The sequence below is a fragment of the Larus michahellis genome, chromosome 1, assembly GCF_964199755.1.
Source record: "Larus michahellis chromosome 1, bLarMic1.1, whole genome shotgun sequence".
Taxonomy (NCBI): Eukaryota; Metazoa; Chordata; class Aves; order Charadriiformes; family Laridae; genus Larus; species Larus michahellis.
The window spans coordinates 94,231,712-94,251,383 of record NC_133896.1 but is presented as its reverse complement, the minus strand read 5'-3'; the positions used below and the strand labels follow the sequence as shown (position 1 = coordinate 94,251,383).

Below are 19,672 nucleotides of genomic sequence, written 5' to 3'. Positions count from 1 at the left end.
TCTATGTGTGTGGCTATTTTAGAAAGTCACTGATGACTCACAGTTCTTTAGGTTTTGGTGGTCACAATTTTTTTTCATGTTTTTGACCTTTCCAGTATAAAATGAGGCATTTTTTCAAGACATGCTTCCTGCAGAAAGAGGACAGAAGCTCGAGATAAAATGGCCAAAGATGGGTGGTTGAAAATTTCCAACCTCGTATATAATGAAAGTCTAAGCCAAGAGCGTTGCTTGCTTGTTTCCCTCCATTTCATACTAGTTTTAGACACAGCACATGGAGCAACAAAGAGGAAGCAACATGTTAATTCGATGTTATCCGTCCCTGGGGGCTGGTGCAGTTACTGCACTGCTGTCCTCCATCTGAAACACCCATGGGCTAACCACTATTACCTCTGGATGTGTGCAACACTGACAATCTCACTTTCTTTGAAACACTGCATGAGCAAATGGCACAGCAGTATAAGAAAACTGATTTATTACTAATTGTCTGGGATATTTCAGCTCCATTTTGAGTTTTACATTCAGGTCTACTCTGTTATTGCCTATTTATTCCACCACAGTATCCCAGCCAGTTCCAGACATTCCCTCCTGCCAAGGACTGTGGCTTCTTAGTCCCTACTGGAGATAATGAACTTACCTTAGATCTTGTCCCTTTCCAAAGTGCAGTCACACATACCCAACCCATAAAACATAATGTGCTTCAAACAAGGAGTGAATGGCACAGTAACACTGGACACCTGGAATCTAGTCTCGGCTCTGTCGCTGACTTCCTCATTTTCTATTACCTGGAATTTTGAGGTCTCGTTTGCACTTCTGCAAACTCAATATAATTACTGTTGATTTGAATTTGTTAGAAGTTAGTAATTTGTACAGTTTTAGGTAAGAACACAATACCTAAAACTGTAGGGACTCATCGTTGCTGTATTATCTCAGCAAGCTGAATCACTTTGATCGCATCATGAATGGCCAGCCAAAGACATACCATTTCACTGAGGTGGCTTTGAACTGTAACAAATATTTTGTATCCATAGGAGAGGACAGAAATATGTCTGTATTGAGAATTGCACAGTTTCCTAAACCTTTACTCAAGCTTCCTACTCGTAAAGATTGAGGGGTTACTTTCCAAATGCTAGAAAGAAACTTCATTTGCAAATTTTGATGCTATTTTTCTGTTCCGGTGTAGCTAAGCTTAGCACAGGAAGATGGAGAGTATGCAGCTGAAGTAATTTCATCATCACTTTTATACTCCCCTTTCTTGGTCTGGGCAGTGGAGCATTCCCCAGTAACAAGCAGATGGCCTCAGCAATTATTCTAGTTATACTCACAGCCACAAAAACAGTTCATAATAACTGGAATACAGCGTGTCTAGTGCTTTATCTCCTCCCACCCACCCGAGTATAGGGGCTGCTTGTCCTAGTGTGACAGTATCGGGACTATTCCCACCCTGACTAGTTTTGCCATCTTTTAGCCTCTTTATGCCATCAGAGCCTATATACAGGAACATTACATTATGCAGAATACAGGCCAGTGCATGTAAACCAAGAAGAATGAGTGGATCTTGCAGAGCTGTTCCACATGCCTGTGGTAGTCCTGGGACTTTGAACGACATTCCTGGGGTTTGTAATATAATTCTTTGCATTTTTGTTTTTTAAAGCTGTCATCAGTGGAAAACCATTTGGCCAAGGAAGAAGGAAGGGTACTGGCGAACATGCTTGATTTCCTGTCCAAAGAGCTAGTGAGGCTGCAAGAAGAACGGAAGATCCATGCTTTTGTCATGCTGGCTGAGAGGCAGAGGCGGATGCGGGAAGCAGAGGAGAGCGGACAGCGTCAGGTGGAAGAGAGATGGCGTCAGGAAGAAGATGAGATTTTCAAACAGGCAAGAGAGGGAGACTAGTGGGACTGTGGATGGTTTGTAGGAATAGCCTCCTTGTGGGAAGGTCTAGATGGAAGGGAGGTGCTTCAACTTTGACTTTGTCGATGGCTAGTTTTGAAATTGAGGGGGAAGGCCTAGTGAAGACAAGGTGATTCCTTCCTAAAAGAGTCATGCCCATACAACTAAGGATGATCTGAATACCCCTACAGACAGTCCTGCTAGGAATATCATGAACGGATGTAGGTTTCTAAATTTCCACAACAAACACCTGTGGAGAACAGATGTACCTAGATCATCTTTAGGAGTAATGTTTTGTCAGCACTTGGTCTGTCCAGCAAAACTATTAGTTGCTCTCCCAGGAAGGGTGCCATTAAGCAAGGTTTTGGAAAGATTTTGCCCCCTAGAAGTGGACTGCAAATAACAAGAGGTACAAAAATTGCTTTGAAGTAATGATAATGGATAACATAACCTTGAAATCCAGAAACAAAAGTCCTGAATTACCATATTCCATAACCATTCTATAGTCCTATACCTATTCCCTAGCTCCTGACTGCATGAAGCATATTTCTCCCAGTTGAAAGAACGAGTGGGAGCCTAATTGACTAAACCAATAATTTTCAAACTTTGTGGGAGGTTAATACCAAGAGAGTCTGGCATCATGTTTATTTTTATTTTAGCTTCTCCTTTTATCTTTTCTGCATCTCTGAGTGGGAGGCAAGGAGGGTCAAAGTGCCATAAGCTTATGCCCTGCAGACTAGCAAAAGGATAACACCCATTTCTAGAATCTCTGCTCTACAACCATTACAAGGAAACCAATAATTTGATCTTGGTTTTATTCATGTTACTTTGACTGGCTTGATGGAACCTTATCCTTTGGGATTTGCTTGAATGAAAAAAGCTGATTAATTTACTGAAGTCAATACTGATGATTACTATTTGGCAGTTGTTGCTCAGGGGACCATGAGAACTGAGGAAGCAACTGCCATTGCATTCACAGAACTAACCTGCTGTAGCACAATTGGATCTGCGGCTAAGTTTTTGTTCCACTACTGGTTCTTTCCTGCACTTGTTTCTGTTCAATTAGTTCTCAGAAAGAATTATTAGAAAATAATTTTTTACACGTTATTCTTCCCAGAAAGCACATCTGAAATCAAATTTCAGGCTGGCCTGCCTGAAATTAAGAATCTGGTGAAAATCTGTTGTTAATGCTTCTTTGGAAATCTGCTTCCACCATGCTCATGGTAGAGCAATAGGCAGGGGAACAGCATCTTGGTGTTTTCTTCCAGGTGGTGAAAATGCACCAGAGCACTATTGACTCCTACTTGGAAGACATCATCCTGAGTAGCATGGAGAACACAGCTGAAGAACAAGCCAGGGAAGAGATTCAGAGAATGGCTGTAGAAATCAATGACATTGCTTACGAAATGGAAAGTCGGTACGTTATTAAATGGCACATTAGAGGCTGTTTACAGCAGTTTAGAACCTACCTGACCATCTGCATCTGTGGTTACGTGTATGATTGAAGACATGGGAAGGGCAGAGCAATACTGTTCATGATCACTTCCTTAGTGTGACTGCTGTATGGGAACCACACTGTTACTACCTGGTACACTCATATAAACCCATCAGAGCCTTATTTCTATACAGCATGTGCCAGAGTCCCTTTGCAAATCACTTGTGGGATCTGTGAATTACCCTTTTTAGACTTCTCCATGCCAATGTGATGCTGTGACTGAACTTTAAGTGAATCTGGGAACTGCCTAAAGCAATACCCATTCATACTGGTCTTTTCATTTATTTACACTACTACAGAAAATCCATTTGAAAGAGATGCTAAAAGATAAAGCTATACAGAAGCCTTTCATTCTGGGGTGGCTGTTCTTTAAAAATTTGCCAATTTTCATGGGGGTCAGTCATATTGATGGCTGCCTGACAAGGCACTTTGAGTAGAGTAAGTTGTTGAGAACACCACAGTCTTGTGTTTGGCTGGGGCATCAGCAGTGAATACTTTTTAGGACCTGCCAAACCTCCAGTTCAGTTTCTATGCTCTTTTTTTGGAATTGAGCCATAAAAATCCCAATGACACAGTGACTCTCCTATGGTACAGCAGCTGTATATTTTGTAACTAGATGAATACAACCAGAATGTTGAAATCCTTGGGGAGAATGAAGCGTAGATAATGCATGCAGCCCCAGGGCCAATTGGGAACCCACCAAACACTGGCATGGAAAAGAGCATGGGGACCAGCCAAATGCAGAGTCACAAAAGGGAAGAATTTAGCAAACTCAGCAATGGGCCAAAGACTAAACTGACAAAGACACAAATCTTCAGGGGCATCTGCGTGTCTAACTCAGTTTGTCATCAGTGAGAACTAGGCTTCTAAATACCTTCAAGGCTAAGGAGTCTAGGGTGATCTTCTCCCTGGAAATATTACTTTCCAATGCAGTATTGAACACATTGGCAATTGGCAACACAGTGCAAAGGGGAATAGTCATGCTGTCACCTGTTTGTAGGATAAAAAGAGACACAGCTACAATTGCTGCCTTGACAATACACTCCCTTAAAAACAGTGAGAATATTTACAAGGGAGTCTTGTGTTTGCAGAGGTGATTGATAGCAATAGAATTTAAGATCCTCAGGGCATCTAGGAGGATATATTCCAAGCTTACGACCCTGGACTTTAAGCACGGAGACTTTGATTGCTTCAGGGATCTGCTGGCCAAAGTGCCGTGGGAAAAAGCTCTAGAGGGAAGGGGGGCCCAGGACAGCTGGTCAGTATTCAAGGATCACCTTCTCCGTGTCCAGGAGCAAGCTATACCGACAAAGAGGAAGGCAGGAAAGAATGCTATGAGACCTGCCTGGATGAACAGGGAGCTCCTGGACGCACTGTCACACAAAAAGAAACTTTATAAGGAGTGGAAGAAAGGACAGCTAGAATGGGGGGCATATAAGGAAGCTGTCCGAACAGCAAGAGACCTGGTGAGAAAAGCTAAAGCTCAGTTAGAATTAAATCTAGCCAAGGAGATCAAGGGAAACAGCAAGAATTTCTATAGGTACATTAACGGTAAGAAGAAGACTAGGGAGGGTGTGGGCCCCCTCAGAAAGGAAACTGGGGAGCTGGTGACAAGTGATATGGAGAAGGCCGAGATTCTCAACGACTTCTTTTCCTCAGTCTTCACTGGCAAGGGCTCCAGCCACACTCCCGAAGTCACAGAAGAAAATGGCAGGGGTTGGACAGAACTGCCCATCGTAAGGGAAGACTAGGTTTGTGACCATCTGATGAACCTGAAAGTGAACAAGTCCATGGGACCTGATGGGGTACACCCACGGGTACTGAAGGAACTGGCAGATGAGGTTGCTAAACTGCTGTCTATTATATTCCAAAAGTCATGGCAGTCTGGTGAAGTCCCCACTGACTGGAAAGGGGAAACATAATCCCCATTTTCTAAAAGGGAAAGAAGGAGGAACCAGGGAACTACAGGCCAGTCAGTCTCACCTCTGTGCCTGGTAAGATTATAGAGCAGATCCTCCTGGAGGCACTGCTGAGGCAGAAGAATAACGAAGAGGTGATTGGGTACAATCAACACGGCTTCACCAAGGGCAAATTGTGCCTGACAAACCTGGTGGCCTTCTATGAGAAGGTCACAACATCAATAGACAAGGGGAGAGCAACTGACATCATTTACCTGGACCTGAACAAAGCCTTTGACACTGTCCCGCATGACATCCTGGTCTCAAGCTGATAAAATACGGCTTTGATGGACTGACAATTCAGTGGATAAAGAACTGGCTTGACGGCCACACCCAAAGAGTGGCTGTCAGTGGGTCCATGTCCAAGTGGAGGCCAGAGACAAGTGGAGTCCCTCATGGATCAGTACTGGGACCGATCTTGTTTAACATCTTCATCAGCGACATGGACAGTGGCATTGAGTGCACCCTCAGCAAGTTTGCGGACAACACCAAGCTGTGTGGGGCGGCTGACACGCTGGAGACAAGGGATGCCATCCGAAGGGACCTTGACAGGCTGGAGAGGTGGGCCCATGCCAGCCTCATGAAGTTCAACAAGACCAAGTGCAAGGTCCTCCATCTGGGTTGGGGCAATCCCAAGCACCGATATAGGCTGGGCAGTGATTGGCTTGAGAGCAGCCCTGAAGAAAAGGACTTGGGGGTGCTGGTGGACAAGAGGCTCAACGTGAGCCGTCAGTGTGCACTAGCAGCCCAGAAAGCCACTCGTATCCTGGGCTGCATCAGGAGAAGCATGTCCAGCAGGTTGAGGGAGGTGATTCTCTCCCTCTACTCCACTCTTGTGAGACCCCACCTGGAGTACTACATCCAATTCTGGAGCCCCTACTACAAGAAAGATATGGACGAGCTGGAACGTGTCCAGAGAAGGGCCATGAGGATGATCAGAGGGCTGGAGCACCTCTCCTATCAGGACAGACTGAGAGAGTTGGACTTGTTCAGTCAGGAGAAAAGAAGGCTCCGAGGAGACCTTATAGTGGCCTACCAGTATCTTAAGGGGGCCTACAAGAAAGCTGGTGAGGGACTTTTTAGGATATCGGGTAATGGTAGGACTAGAAGGAATGGATTAAAACTAGAGATGGGACGATTCAGACCAGACATTAGGAAGAAGTTCTTCACCATGAGGGTGGTGAGACACTGGAACAGGTTGCCCAGAGAGGTGGTGGAAGCCCCATCCCTGGAAGTGTTCAAGGCCAGGCTGGATGGGGCTCTGAGCAACCTGATCTAGCCGGAGGTGTCCCTGCCCATGGCAGGGGGCTTGGAACTAGATGATCTTTAAGGTTCCTTCCAACCCAAACAATTCTATGATTCTATGATATGGAAAGAAAATTAAAATACTAATACCACTCTGCATCTGTTATGTAGTCGAACTCGCCTACAGTCAGAAGAGATTGTGGCAGAGCTGGTTTATAGTTTCCTGATTCCAGAAGCTGAGAAAATGGCTATGAGAGAAAAAGGTAAGGAGTCCAGTAACTATTCTCTTAGTGAACTGGTTCAGCCTCCTCACTCTAGCTCACTGAAAGGAAAGATGCAGTGCCAAGAGTTGTCTCAGTTCTCTGAGATTCCTCTTTTGCACTCTGCAGGTAGAAAGTTAAGTGCTCTGACCCTTTTCCACCAGTTTCTCATGAGCTTTAGTCTTTTAAAATGGTGGCCTGAATGCAGACCTGGTGTAAATTTGGTGTATCTGCAACAATAAAACTACATGAAAAGAATCAGCCCATTGCACCTTCAAAAACAAACTGGGGAAAGTCTTTAAGTAACATGACTGTGAATTGTCTATTATATGGCAATTTCTAAAAACTGCAGAAGTCTTTAACAGGCAGATTACTTAAATATGTGCCATATGCGGAAGAAAGATTATATGCTTTTCTGTGCTTTCTCCCACCCAATTGGTTGAGAGCTAGAAGCAAAAATAAGGTTTTAGTGTTGGCTGTAGTGGCATCATGTTTTAAGTAGATAATCTTGTAGTTGTAAAGGATGCTTCTCTTTAGCCAAAATGGAATAGTATCTGTCAAAATACAGAGGGGAAGGCCCTGGAAACCTGTGTGTTACATTATCATGAATAAATGGCTATTCTTAATGGGGATGTTTCTACTGACCAGCACATCCAGAAGACCGTGACTAAACCAGTCACCCACAGAAAGTGGATATAACCTAAGAAAAGCAATTGTATCACAATAGAGTCTGAAGTGGTCCTTGCCGCAGTGTACTTCTCTGACTTGAGAACAAAGGCACTTACTTCATTGCTTTGTTTTGTTGCTTTGTGAATGACAACACAAACCCTGCAAACACATTTTGTGGCCTCTGAATTGTGCGAACCTTTTGCTTCCTAATTCATGTATTTGTCACAACAACAGTATCTATTCAGCAGCTGGCAATTCTGCATAATCTATCTCAAATCAGCTCCCCTCTCCTTAGCCCTGCTTCTGCAAGCCTACCAAAGCAGGTGATGTAATTTTAGTCAATGAAGCCTGCAGCTCGGGCACTAACACACACAGGTTAGCCTGTCTCAGAAACGAGAACAGAGAGAGAAGACCTGGAGATGGCTTAGGATTCTGGACATACAGAGGTACCGTGAAGGAAGAAAATATGTACTGGGCTTAAATGCAACAGCAGCTACTGAACAAAGCACTCCCAAGCAACGGAGGGGAAAAAAAATCTTCAAAATCTGTGAATAGCTACAGTGGGCTTGCCTGGAAAGCAGAGATAGACCCAGACAAAAACTGAAGTGTATGCTGGCGGAAGAGCTAGAGCTGTAGGTGATAAAGTACAAGAGCTCCTTCAAACATGATCAGGTGAAATTTGCCACAATATTCTAGCGACAGGAGACATCGGATGTCAGGAAGAGACATGGCTCACACTCTCTTCTGCTATTGCTGCATGGGGTGGAGGGGACTCCATACACCTAAGAGTTAGAGTTAGCTAAATTCTACCAAATGTACGCTCTGATGAACACACCCTGCAGTAAACCTTCTTCAGAGTGCTACCTTCAGGGAAACAGAATCAGTAACTATTCCACGTAAATCCAAAGGAAATAGTATCAGAATGTGGCATTAGATCTCGAGCGCATCAGTGTATTGCACTTCTATGGCAGCCTTTAAAGCTTTCTTTATAGTGAGCCAGATTATTCATTGTGTTATAGCACATATGTTTTAGCAATCTGGCACATGCTTGAGCGTACACCTTCCTTGAAACTAGCAGGAGGTGATCTGAGAGCACAGTTGTCTGGCCTGCCGGAGGAGCAAATCCATTTGTAGAACAATGATTTGAGGGCCTGCAAGTTCAGTCTGTCTACGCTTTAGCTTCCCCTTAAACATCTCTATTTTGCCATTACGTAGTCTTTTTGAGAAGAAATTCTTATTTTTTTTCTCCTCTTTTTGCCACATTCCTATATAAAAGCAGGGCTTATCCAATACTGGCTCATCCTGAAACTCCTCTGAACCCTCCCTCGTTGGAAGTAGAAATCAATGTGCTGATATGAAAAAAAACCTTGCTTTTAAAAAGACAATCACTCACCAAGTTAAGCCCGCTTTCTTTTAGATGGAATTCACTGTGGGTGGAGGAATGGACTGCAGCAGTACCAGGAGAGTATTCCCAGTATAGTTGCTGCAGTTCATGCATACGCAATTGAAGCCAAAATGCTTTGGATAGAGAAAGCTCTCCTGGGAATGGAGAGCTGCCTGGTGAAGGTCAGCTTTTCAAAAGGTGAGATCCAGTTGCATTCGTTGTCAAACAAAGTGGACCTGGGAGATGGATAAACATAAACAGGATGGGTTAGTGACGTTGGGCAACTGAGTTGGTGACAGTATGCAGAAATGTATGACAGCATGCAAGACACTCGTGGTTCAGATTCACAGTGAAAATACAGCTCAGCCTTACAACATAACCAGACCAAAGCAACACGGAGTCTCGGACTTTTGCAGGGAAGTGACATGATGAAAGCCACAGCTCGTTCCTGCAGCATTCCCCATACCCTCCTTACAAGCACGCAGTGTTTCAATCCCCATGATTGTTTACCAGCATGTTAAGTTGAGAGAGAGAAAAGAGGGAACAAAGAATAGTGAAGAGCAATGAAGAGAATGGTAGGGTAAATGCTTTGGCTTGGGTAATTATTTCGCAAGAGGTGGGCTGGAAATATATACAAATGAGATTGGATGAAAACTGTGAAACACAGTAAAGAACAATCCTGCAGCAGCAAAAAGGAGATGATAAGGTAGGTGACTTAATGTGTCTATACTGTCTCCAAATCTTACTTTGACCTCAGTAAGAGTTTCTCAGTGCAGGCAAAATCCTAAGAGAGGAGAGGACAGATTCCAGCTCAGGTCTTCCAGAGGCCTGCTGCAATTAACAGACACTGAAGTTATTTTAAAGCCTGATAACATATCCTGGGCGGTTATAGCCTAAGCTGGAAAGGAAAACACTTTGCCTGTGCTTTCCACTGTGGGGGCTAGTCTTCAAAGTGAAATGCAAAATTGGTTGCTGCTATTAGGTGGCAGTAGAATGCTTTCAGCCAAAGTTAGAAGGGCGTGATTTTTTTTTCCCTAAGATAGGCTTTTCCACAGCTGCAGGAAGACTGAAAGCTATCCCTCCCTTCTCTCCTATGGAGAACACTTTCCTGCACGTTTCCCAGTAAAAGCTTTACCTCTTTTTATGTACAGTGAGGCAGTCCCAAAGAAGACACATCTTTGCTGCTCATCAGATCATCCACAGGGGCACAGAGAGGGTAATGGCTGATCTGGCACTACATGGGGAGACATCTGCCAGCAAGATAATGGGAGATCCTCCTGCTGGAGCAGCCAGCGCTGCTTTGAGTGGGACAGCTGCTGGACCAAGCGCAGCTGACAGCACTTGCTCTGCCCCAGTTGCACGCGAACTAGCTAAACTGGGTGAAGAAAGCCCAGGAGGGCCAGCAGTGAACCCTTCTGATGGATCAGATGAGGATCCCACAGCCTCCTAAAAGACAGAAGATGATCCAGGTGAGTTTCCCTTCCCCTCTGCGATTTGAGCTTGGAGCATGGTGAAGGAGCGGGAAGCACATTGTATTTACTTTTTTCAGGGCACTCAGAATGGAAAATGCTCTCTCTCCCTTGGGCTGTCCCTCCTCCTGCCTGCCAGCAATGCTGTCCTGGAACCACTCTCTGTACATTTTGGTGTGGCAGCCCAGTTCAGCCCCCTCCTCCTCCTCCCCAACTACCCTTGGACCTTATTAGCTAAGCTTCCTCTTCCAATTATTGAGAAGCTTGAGTGAGAAAGCAGTGTTAGCATTCCTTGTTTGTTTTCCTGGCACAGACCAATAAAGATCTGCACCTGGGCTTTTGATGGTATTTCTTTGCATCAATAACATTAAATGAAAAAATGCTCCAGCAGAGAGAAATTTTGAGTCGAGACCATACACAGTCTTTTCTCAAGCATGTCCCACTGATTTCCTTAGTGGAATAAAGCAGAGTGGCTCCCTGCATTAGCACTGCTATTAATAAAGCGTTGATGTTGAACGAAAATGGTCAGATCTTGCATCATCTTTTCACATAATCAGTCCTTGCATAAAGAAAAGGCGCCCTTGACCTCAGCAGAGTGGTTCCTGCCAACCAGGCAGTGTCTGGCACTAATAACTAAAGCTAGGTGATAGCAGAATGACATGGCGGGGGCTGATGTAGCTTGTGCAAAGAACCTCTTAGGCAACACTTACAGCTTTTCCAGAAATGTTGCACTCTGGGCTGACCTCTTCTTCCTTTTTAGCATCCCAAAGGAGAACAATTCTGGAAAGAATCTTACTTTTCTTAGAACAGTGTTAGTCACTGGCTTTCCAGCTCCAGGGGGCTGTGCAGAAAGGATGCTGGCTTTGCCTTGTTTGCAAGCACGGGGGTGCTCCAGCTCAGGATGTCAGAAATCAGCAGGCTGCAGACAGGCGCAGTGCATCTGATCAGAGAGCTGTCAGGGACATGCTCAGCTCTCCAGCTCCCACCTGTCAAAATTCCCAGTGTCTGTGGGTTTAGCATCTGAAAGGTACATTTACATCGATACCCACCTCAAACGCACCAGCTTTTGGAGAAGCAGGCACAGCCGCAACACCACACCCAAAATGCTTACTCATGGATGGCTACAACTTACGCAACAAATAGCAGTATTAGCTCTCCGTGCTAACGTGATAACGGGCCGATCTCTGTGTTCGTCCATCGTTTCTCCATAACGGATGGTCCGTTCTTTGGGCTGGGTCTGTAAAGCCTCAGGTGTGGTCCGGCTAACTAATCCTGAACATAGCGCTGCTCCTTCAAAACACAAACCAGCAGCTGGTCAAAAATTCAGGCTCATTAGCACATTCCTGGAAAAATTTTGCGTCAGGTTTCTGTTTTGTAGATTGGGCTGGGGTGGGGGGGGGTGGGGGGGGCAGGGAGAATGGCAGGGAGGGAGAGAGAGAGGGGAAAAAAAGTCTGAATACCCCGATATTCCACTGAGCTGTAAATTAAGAACCGGAGAGAGGGAACTGAGAGCTGCACCAAGAAACCACTGCTGGTCTCCAGGTCACTGAACCAGGGGCACCAGGTGACTGGCGGGGTCAGGCATCCTCTGTAAGTACTGCAAAATCTGTCAGGAGCCAGAGATGGGTGATGAGTTTTGGGTAGGACTCCGGGGGAAGGATCCCGTTAGGGTTTGGGGATTTGGGAAAATTCTCACAGCGTACATAGCTAGTCACTGAACGGGAAGGTAGCAAATGCAAAAACATAGAAAGAAACACTCCGCACAGTGTGGGAGGAAAAGCTGTGCAGGGATCGGCTCTTTTGCCTCAGGCCACCTTGGACAAAATTAGCCTGGTTGAAAGAGGGGGGATAACATGAATCACAAGATCCAATGTAATAAGAGAAACATGGGAAACTCGATGCAGCAGAACAGTAGAACAGGAAGACTGAGCCATTGAGGCATTTTCTGTATTTCTGAGCTGGCGTCTCAAAATAAACATTCTCCGTGCAGCTCGTTGTACAATTTGACGTGGTTTTAAAAAGATCAGAAGTATCCCAACAGGTGTGGGAATGGACGTAGGTTGCAGCGCTCTGGTCTTCTGCAGGGATACGGCCCTCTGCACGACAGCGAGGGGGCAGGGGACTCCAGGTGCTGTGCAAAGGCTGAGCTATAAATGTCTCGGCTTCTGTTTTGATTTAAGGGACGCTGTCAGGGTAAAGCCGTCTTTTCCACATGACATTGCCTAGCATGTAAACTGAAGGCCACGGCAGGCTTTCTGCGGGAAATTCTGCTCCAGAAACTGCTTTCAATTGTCATGTGCGGAGGTTGGTTTGGGTTTTTTTTTTTTTTTTCCAAGCTTTGCAGAATGCGCTTTGAGAAAGAAAACGAGCGCAGCGAGAGGGAAGTGGGATCGTAAATCAAGAGCACAAGAATGCACCATTCCCTCTCCTAGCAGGAGCCAGAGCAACCCTGGGGAGGAGCCCCTACCCGAAACAGACACAGCAGATGCCTCCGGGGCTGCACCAATACAGCGGGAACACTGGGGAAATGCTGCTTGTCCTGCTTTTCTTTCAGCAGCTGCCCGCTGGGAGGGAGCCTGGCTGTGCCGCTTCTGCATCCTGGCAGGTGCGGGAGTCTGGCTGAACCGAACGAGCCTCTGGGGTCACTGCGCTGGGAGAATGGTAAAAAAAAAAAAATCCGTCTCTTTGCAATAAATGAATGAATGCAAATTGTCCCAGGTCTTCCCTGCCGATACGGCTCTTGCAGCGTGGAAGGAGGAAGTCCTATCGCCATAATGGCGGTTCAGACCAGCAAAAAGGGCAACTGGAAGCCAACGCAGCTTTTTCCCTGGACACGTACTATATCTGCATTTTTGTCGTCATAAAAACACAACAAACCCGTGCTCTCCCATCTCTCCTGCCTCCCTTAATTAAAAGCAACGCGACCATGGCTAAAGTTGCTGCTGCAGACCTGGCTGTGGTGCCCTTCAAAGAGTTCCTGCCACTTTCCGAGCGCTGCTGTTCTCTCTGCTCCTGGTCTCGCAAGCGCCCAGGATCCGCCTGCTACTTTGTTGGGCTCCATTCAGCCCTCACACAACTTCGCCAGGGGGGCGGTGGGGGAAACCCTACAGGTACGGTCCTCACATGCCAAAGGCTTTTAACAAGGTCCAGTTGCGCTGACACTAACTTCGCCTCCTCCCAGTCCTGTCTGCCTGCTTCCACCAAAATCCTGTCCATGCAGCTTGTCCTGCCTTTTTTCTGACTGGTGCGTCGGTATCTCCTCAACATCCATCGTCACCTCAGTGCCCTCCAGAGTCCTCCTGGGCTTGGAAGAGGAGCTGTTGTTCCATACCCGTTCCCTCCACCCCACCAGAGAGGCAGGAATTGTTCTGAACAGCTGCCAAAGCTGCCAGCTCCCCGCGACGTAACATGTACACCTGGAGTAGTGAATTCAATTTGCTCGGATCCCCTCAAGACCGAGGCCCCCACCTCTCACCCAGCCACTGCCGGGAGCGGGACTGGCAGGGAAAGCGTCTCAACAGACGACAAGAGAGAAAGTCCCAGCGGGCCGACGGGAAGGGTGTATGCTGACACCTGGGGAGGAGAAGCAGCTCCGGCTTTCTGCTCCGATCCTATCGTTCTTTCCCTCTTGTTCTCCCTTTTCTCCCACACCCTGTGTCAACCCCACGCACCTCTTCCTCCACCTCCCGTGGCTGGAGTCCAGGCCACTTCTCCTGGCCTGTTCCCACGTGCGAAAGCCCAATCCTTCACGTAGCACTCGGAAGGGATGTCCTTGTCCTGTTTCCTTCCTGGGCTGCTCACCTGTATCCATCCCCAACAGACCTGACAGCTGTGACTGCCCTTGCAAACACTCACCATCGCGGCTGGCCGCGAGTCCGCGGCTGGTTGGACCTGTTGCACGGCCTGGCCCATGCCCAGCCCTCTGAGATTTATCACATCTAATTCCCCCACCGGGGAGCTTTCATAGTAACCTGCACTCCCTGCCCGTCCTGGAGCTTCTCGGTCAGTGCTGGACGCGGGGATGCTCATCCTCTTCCTCAGGGTAGCGGCTGGAAGCGTGCGGTGCTACCTGCAATGCAAATTGCGGTGAGCTAATTGCAGCTGCGCAGCAAGGACCCGATGCTGTTGCTCCTGGTGACAACGTCAGCGCTGAGCGTGAGCAACGCCAGTGCTCTGAATACAGATGCAGCAAGAAGCCCGAGACATTTAACCAGTGCTTTTACGTAGCCCCTAAACTGAGAGCGCGCGCCAAACCTTCTCCTAAATACCCTTCTCGGCCAGCGTCTTCTCACCCACCACGCTGCATCGCCGGCATCTGGAAAGCAGCCGCTCCCACCAGTGCTATGGAGACTGGAACGCTGCACTGGCTCCTCTCTCCTCGGAGTTGCTGCAGGATTGATCCTCAGAGCGAATCTCCCCTTTGTTTCCTGCTGCGCCAGTAAAGGCAGCCCTGCCCTTCAAAGCCTCTTGCAAACGCCATGTCGCTTTCTTCCCTACTGAAGCCTTTCTCCACCTGCCATGTAATTTTTCTGCCTCCAGCCAAATGTGAACCATTTTTTATTGCCGTGCAGGCCCCAGATTTGTTGTCTCCAGCAGAACCAGCTTCCATTGACCAACCCATTCCCAGGCCTGGTGCCATGAAACAAAAATCCTGACAGAAGAATGAGGTGTAACAGATAGTTCGAAGACTCCCCGGCTGGGTAGTCCCCTTCATTTCCCAAGACTGATAACAAATGGCGGTGTCCCAAACAACATCAATGATCTCCTTGAGCAAAAACACCCTCAAATAATCCAGGTTTTCCCAGCCATCACCATCCGCCTCCTGAGCACTCTTGCCTGGCAAAGGATTTGGTTACGGGAACGAGCTGCTGAAGGGAGGAGGAGGACACGCCTGCTCTTATGCTGTAGGAAACATAGAATCATAGAATTGTTTAGGTTGGAAAGGACTTTTAAGATCTTTGAGTCCAACCATTAACCTAAGACTGCCAAGTTCACCACTAAACCATGTCCCTAAGCAGCACATCTACACATCTTCTAAACACCTCCAGGGATGGTGCCTCAACCACTTTCCTGGGCAGCCTGTTCCAGTGCTTGACAACCCTTTCAGTGAAGAAACTTTCCCTAATATCCAGTCTAAACCTCCCCTGGTGCAACTCGAGGCCATTTCCTCTTGTCCTGTCGCCTGTTACTTGGGAGAAGAGACTGACCCCCACCTCGCTACAGCCTCCTTTCAGGTAGTTGTAGAGAGCAAGAGTGGGGTAGCTGATGGGCTGGTGAGAGGAGGATGAATACCTCTTGCTTCCTCTCAAGCTCATGTGTCGTTCCCACCACATCCACGTATCTGCCCCTACCTCTGCCCCCTACCCCTACCTGCCCCTGCCTGGACTCGGGCAGGCTGCCCTGCTGCGGCTCACCAGTCACAAATGCTCCACTGCAGCTGCTTGCAAGCCTCCACAAGGGAAGAAGCTGTTCATTCATGGAATCACAGAATGGTTTGGGTTGGAAGGGACCTTAAAGATCACCTAGTTCCAACCATGGGCAGGGACCCCTCCCACTAGACCAGGCTGCTCAAAGCCCCATCCAGCCTGGCCTTGAACACCTCCAGGGATGGGGCATCCACAGCTTCTCTGGGCAACCTGTTCCAGTGCCTCACCACCCCCACTTATAGTGTCCTGGAGGGACCCGGCCTTGCCTCTGGAGAGCGCAAGCAGAGCTTTGTGACACAGAGAGCAGGGAATCCCCTAAAGAGAAGGCTTTAACTCCAGTGACTGCGAGGGAGGCCCACCTGGCTGCATGCAGACTCTCAGGGGGCAGTAGGATACACCAAGGAGAAAACACCTGTGCCAGGGCACCAGGATTTAGCTGGGTGTGCAACAAGACACAGGACTGCATTCCTGCATCCACCAAAGGCAGGTGTTTGCTGTGAAAGCCCAGCTGTCCCTTACAGCCCTGACACTGTCACCTGCAACGTCTCCTGCCATGAGCACCGGCAGGACTTTGTCTGGGGGACGGGTCTCTGCTCCAAAGCCTCAGCAGTTGTATGACCTTCATGCCAAGACGTGAGCCTGGGTTTCCTGCCGTGCCCCGTCCACTCTTGCTGCCCACACACCTTCCTTTCCCACCAGGGCTCGGCTTTGGCAGCAGCTCGGGTCTGACCCTGCAGCCTTTGGGCACGTCTGGTTTAGCAAAGCCACCAAAGATGGAGCAGACCTGCCCTCGCCAGGAACGCCACCCCCAAGGCTAGCAGGGGGGAGACAGGACGAGGACCCAGCCAAGCCCTTCCCGGAGCCAAGGGAGGTTCAGGACCGGCTAATGAGGTTGTGCACCATCTGCTGGGCTTGCGGTCTCCAAGCAACTGGACTCAGCGCTTCAGACGCAAACCTCGGCACTCCCCCTCTCCCCTCCACATTCTGCAGCCTGCTTCCCTCCTCCTTGTGGCTCTTGTTCTTGTCCCACAGAAAACGACTTGGACCTTACCACCAGCCGCCCAAAAGCCCTTCCAGACAACAAACGGTGCCAACAGCCTTGACACCGACTTTTAGTTCCAACCCAGATGGCTGGAAGTTTGGTCGATAAAGACAGAGCACCTCAGTGGAGCGGACTTCTGTACCGCATTCAGTTTTGCATTTGGATTAGCATTTTAAATCATTCAAAGGCATCGGTGACCAACAACTAAGTGGATTCGAACCTGGTTTACAGATAGGTCTTGAAAGGTATTTTCACATGGGGAACAGTGACAGAACGGCTGTGCCCTGGAAGGCTGTGCGGGGACTGGCTGGTGGTGCTAAGGTGTTTCATTATTTCTTTTTAAATGGTGGCTGGGATGAAACTATAAGCGTCTCATTGATAACGTTTGCAGGGGTTACAATGGGAGGGAGTGATGGATAAACTGGACAACTGCAGCCAGAAGGGCAAAGGCAATCCTCAGGTAAGGAGAGAGAGGCACCAGCGGCAAGATGCTCCCTAGCGCCTGTATTTGACGCTGGGGAGGAAATCTCCGGCTGGTTTTGGTACCCCCTACTTAAGGAGGGCGTTAAAAGCAATTGTAGAGGAGATACGAATGGGAAGATTAGAAAAACGGGAAGGAGCTGAGATCCCCTTCCAGTCAAGCTTCCCGGTCAAGGGGCTCTGACGTTCAGAAGAGAAACCTGAGGCTGGAGCAGAGGGTTCCCGTGCAAAGACAGCGCAGAAACGGAGCCCGCAGCTCGCGTTGGCAGTGAGAGAAGTGGAGAAGAGAGGAGGCCTCAGGGCGTGTGTGTCTAGAAAAGAAAAGTGCCCGAGGATAATTAACCGCCACCCCAAATTACCGAGGATTGTGATGAACTCCCCATCAGTGGCAAACTTGAAATCAAATGAACTCACCTAGCGAGGTGCTGTAGCTCAGGCAGCGACGCCTTTGCAGATGGAACCGGCCACCCGCGATCGCTGGGCCGGGCTGGTGGAGCGGAGCAGCCCTGGTCTGGGCACTCGAGTTCAACGCAGCCCGAATCCCGGTGACGTTGTGGGACCGATGTTAAGTGCAGGGACAGCAGCCGGTCAGTCACCTGCGTCGCTTCTGGGGGGGCCAGGCTGTAGCCAGCTGCCTGGCCCTGTTGCCCTTGTATCCCAGCTCCTGCCAGAGTGGCAGAGGCTGAACAAAACAAGACCCTTTTCCCGCCGGCCATGAGTGGGGCGGCACCCACTTTGGGGGGGCTTCAGCCCCTAGGGAGGGCAAGAACAGCCCCCAAAAAGGCTCAGTCCGGGGGAGCCAGCACGAAGCAGCCGGCAGAGGTGGCGTCGGAGGGAGCCTAATGCATCACTTACCACGTGGAGCCACCGACAGCATCAACCCTCCTGTCGCCGCTGGCTGCCCCCTCCAGGGAGCAGGGGACACCTTGCTCCATGGGGAGCCCCAGGCTTCACCCACCCGGTCCTTTAACACACTGACCGGCAGTTTGGTACCGGCAGCCTCTTCTCCAGTCCCGGCTGACTTTGGGCACAGGCGGCCTTTCTACTAAACCAAGGCCTCTCCCCGGTGACTGTCCCCACGCCCCGGCAGCGCGCCCAGGTGCTGGGCATGGCTGGGATCCCGCTTCCCGCCCCGCTCCCACCTCTCCCGGAGCAGCTCCGGAGCGGAAGCCGCAGCCCAGAGCCCAGCAGAGGAGGTTTCAGGGGGATGAACAAACCAAGAGGAGCCTCTTTGCAATATAAATTTGTTTTTATTGAAGCAGCAGTCACATGACCTCGCATCTAGCCTTTAGGATAGCGACAGAATGGATTCGGCCAGGTCAGCCAGCCCAAAAAAGGATTTCATTAATTTTTTTTTTTTTCTTTTTTCTTTTGCGCTAATAGACATGTCATGTTTAATACATACATTATCCAGTACCGGAAACCCAACTCAGAGATAGCTACGTGCTGATTTGCTGGAGGAACGGTCCACTGGACGCGGTCTCGACAAACTTTACAGATCACCACCAAATAACATTACTAATGGGATCAAATGATCAAAAAAAAAAAAAAACCAAACCCAAACAACCATGAGTGCAGGATTCAAAGCCAGCAGTTTACACAGGTTCTTAAGTTCGTCTCTATAGGTGGACGGTAACGGAAGATCAGTTGGTTTTAATTTGAAATATTTATGTCCCAGAGTTCCTCTCTCCATCAAATCAAATGGTATCATAGACAAGCTGGCAGCTCTTGAAAAATAGCATGGAATAACACAGCTCATTTAAGAAAACATGCTTATTTCTTGTGTTTTTTTTCTTTTCGTTATCGTTACAAAGATTCACGTCCACCTATTCTTGCGGAGTGGAAAGAGGCGTGAGGGCGAGGGACGAGGGGTGGAGAAGGGAGAGAGGAAGAGGAAGGAAAGGGGCAAGTTTTTGAAATAAAGACCACACACTTGGTATTTTTTAAATTTCATTTCCAGGCTAACCTACTTTTTATTTAATGCAAATTACAGTACCAGTTAACTATTTCCGAACCGAGTCACACAGAACAAAATGTATTTACAAGGGGAATGGGGCGGGGGAAATAATAAAACATTAAGCATACTTTCCACAAAAAAAGTTTATATTTAAAATGAAAAAAAAAAAAATCAGTCACAGAGGCATTCAAGTAGTAATAATGTTATACAGGTTTTGCTTTTCCTTTAAATCAAGACAGATTTGCACAAGTGTATGCAATAGTTTGTATACAACCCACAGTCCTTAATATATATATATACTTTTAGATTTCTGTTTTTAAGATGGAAGTGGTCACGCTAATTGGTGTGTACAGGCCCAAGTGATCCATCAGCAACACATTAATGAACGCAAATTTTACA

At 48.0% G+C, this 19,672-nt stretch overlaps 1 protein-coding gene across 6 annotated transcripts in view; it reads left to right on the top strand.

The window, feature by feature from the left end:
• The window catches only part of CFAP91 (cilia and flagella associated protein 91), a 34,632-nt gene extending 23,746 nt beyond the window's left edge, over window positions 1–10,886 (top strand). For 4 of the 6 annotated variants that reach the window (XM_074593818.1, XM_074593786.1, XM_074593796.1 and 1 more), the window contains 5 exons: window positions 1,652–1,873; window positions 3,157–3,305; window positions 6,758–6,849; window positions 10,051–10,368; window positions 10,449–10,886. In XM_074593818.1, the coding sequence (XP_074449919.1) occupies window positions 1,652–1,873; window positions 3,157–3,305; window positions 6,758–6,849; window positions 10,051–10,349 (762 nt within the window). In that variant the 3' untranslated portion in view covers window positions 10,350–10,368; window positions 10,449–10,886. The remainder of the gene's footprint in view (window positions 1–1,651; window positions 1,874–3,156; window positions 3,306–6,757; window positions 6,850–10,050; window positions 10,369–10,448) is intronic. The other 2 variants (XR_012588204.1, XR_012588209.1) reach the window with 1 other exon arrangement.
• Window positions 10,887–19,672: the final 8,786 nt, after the last annotated feature.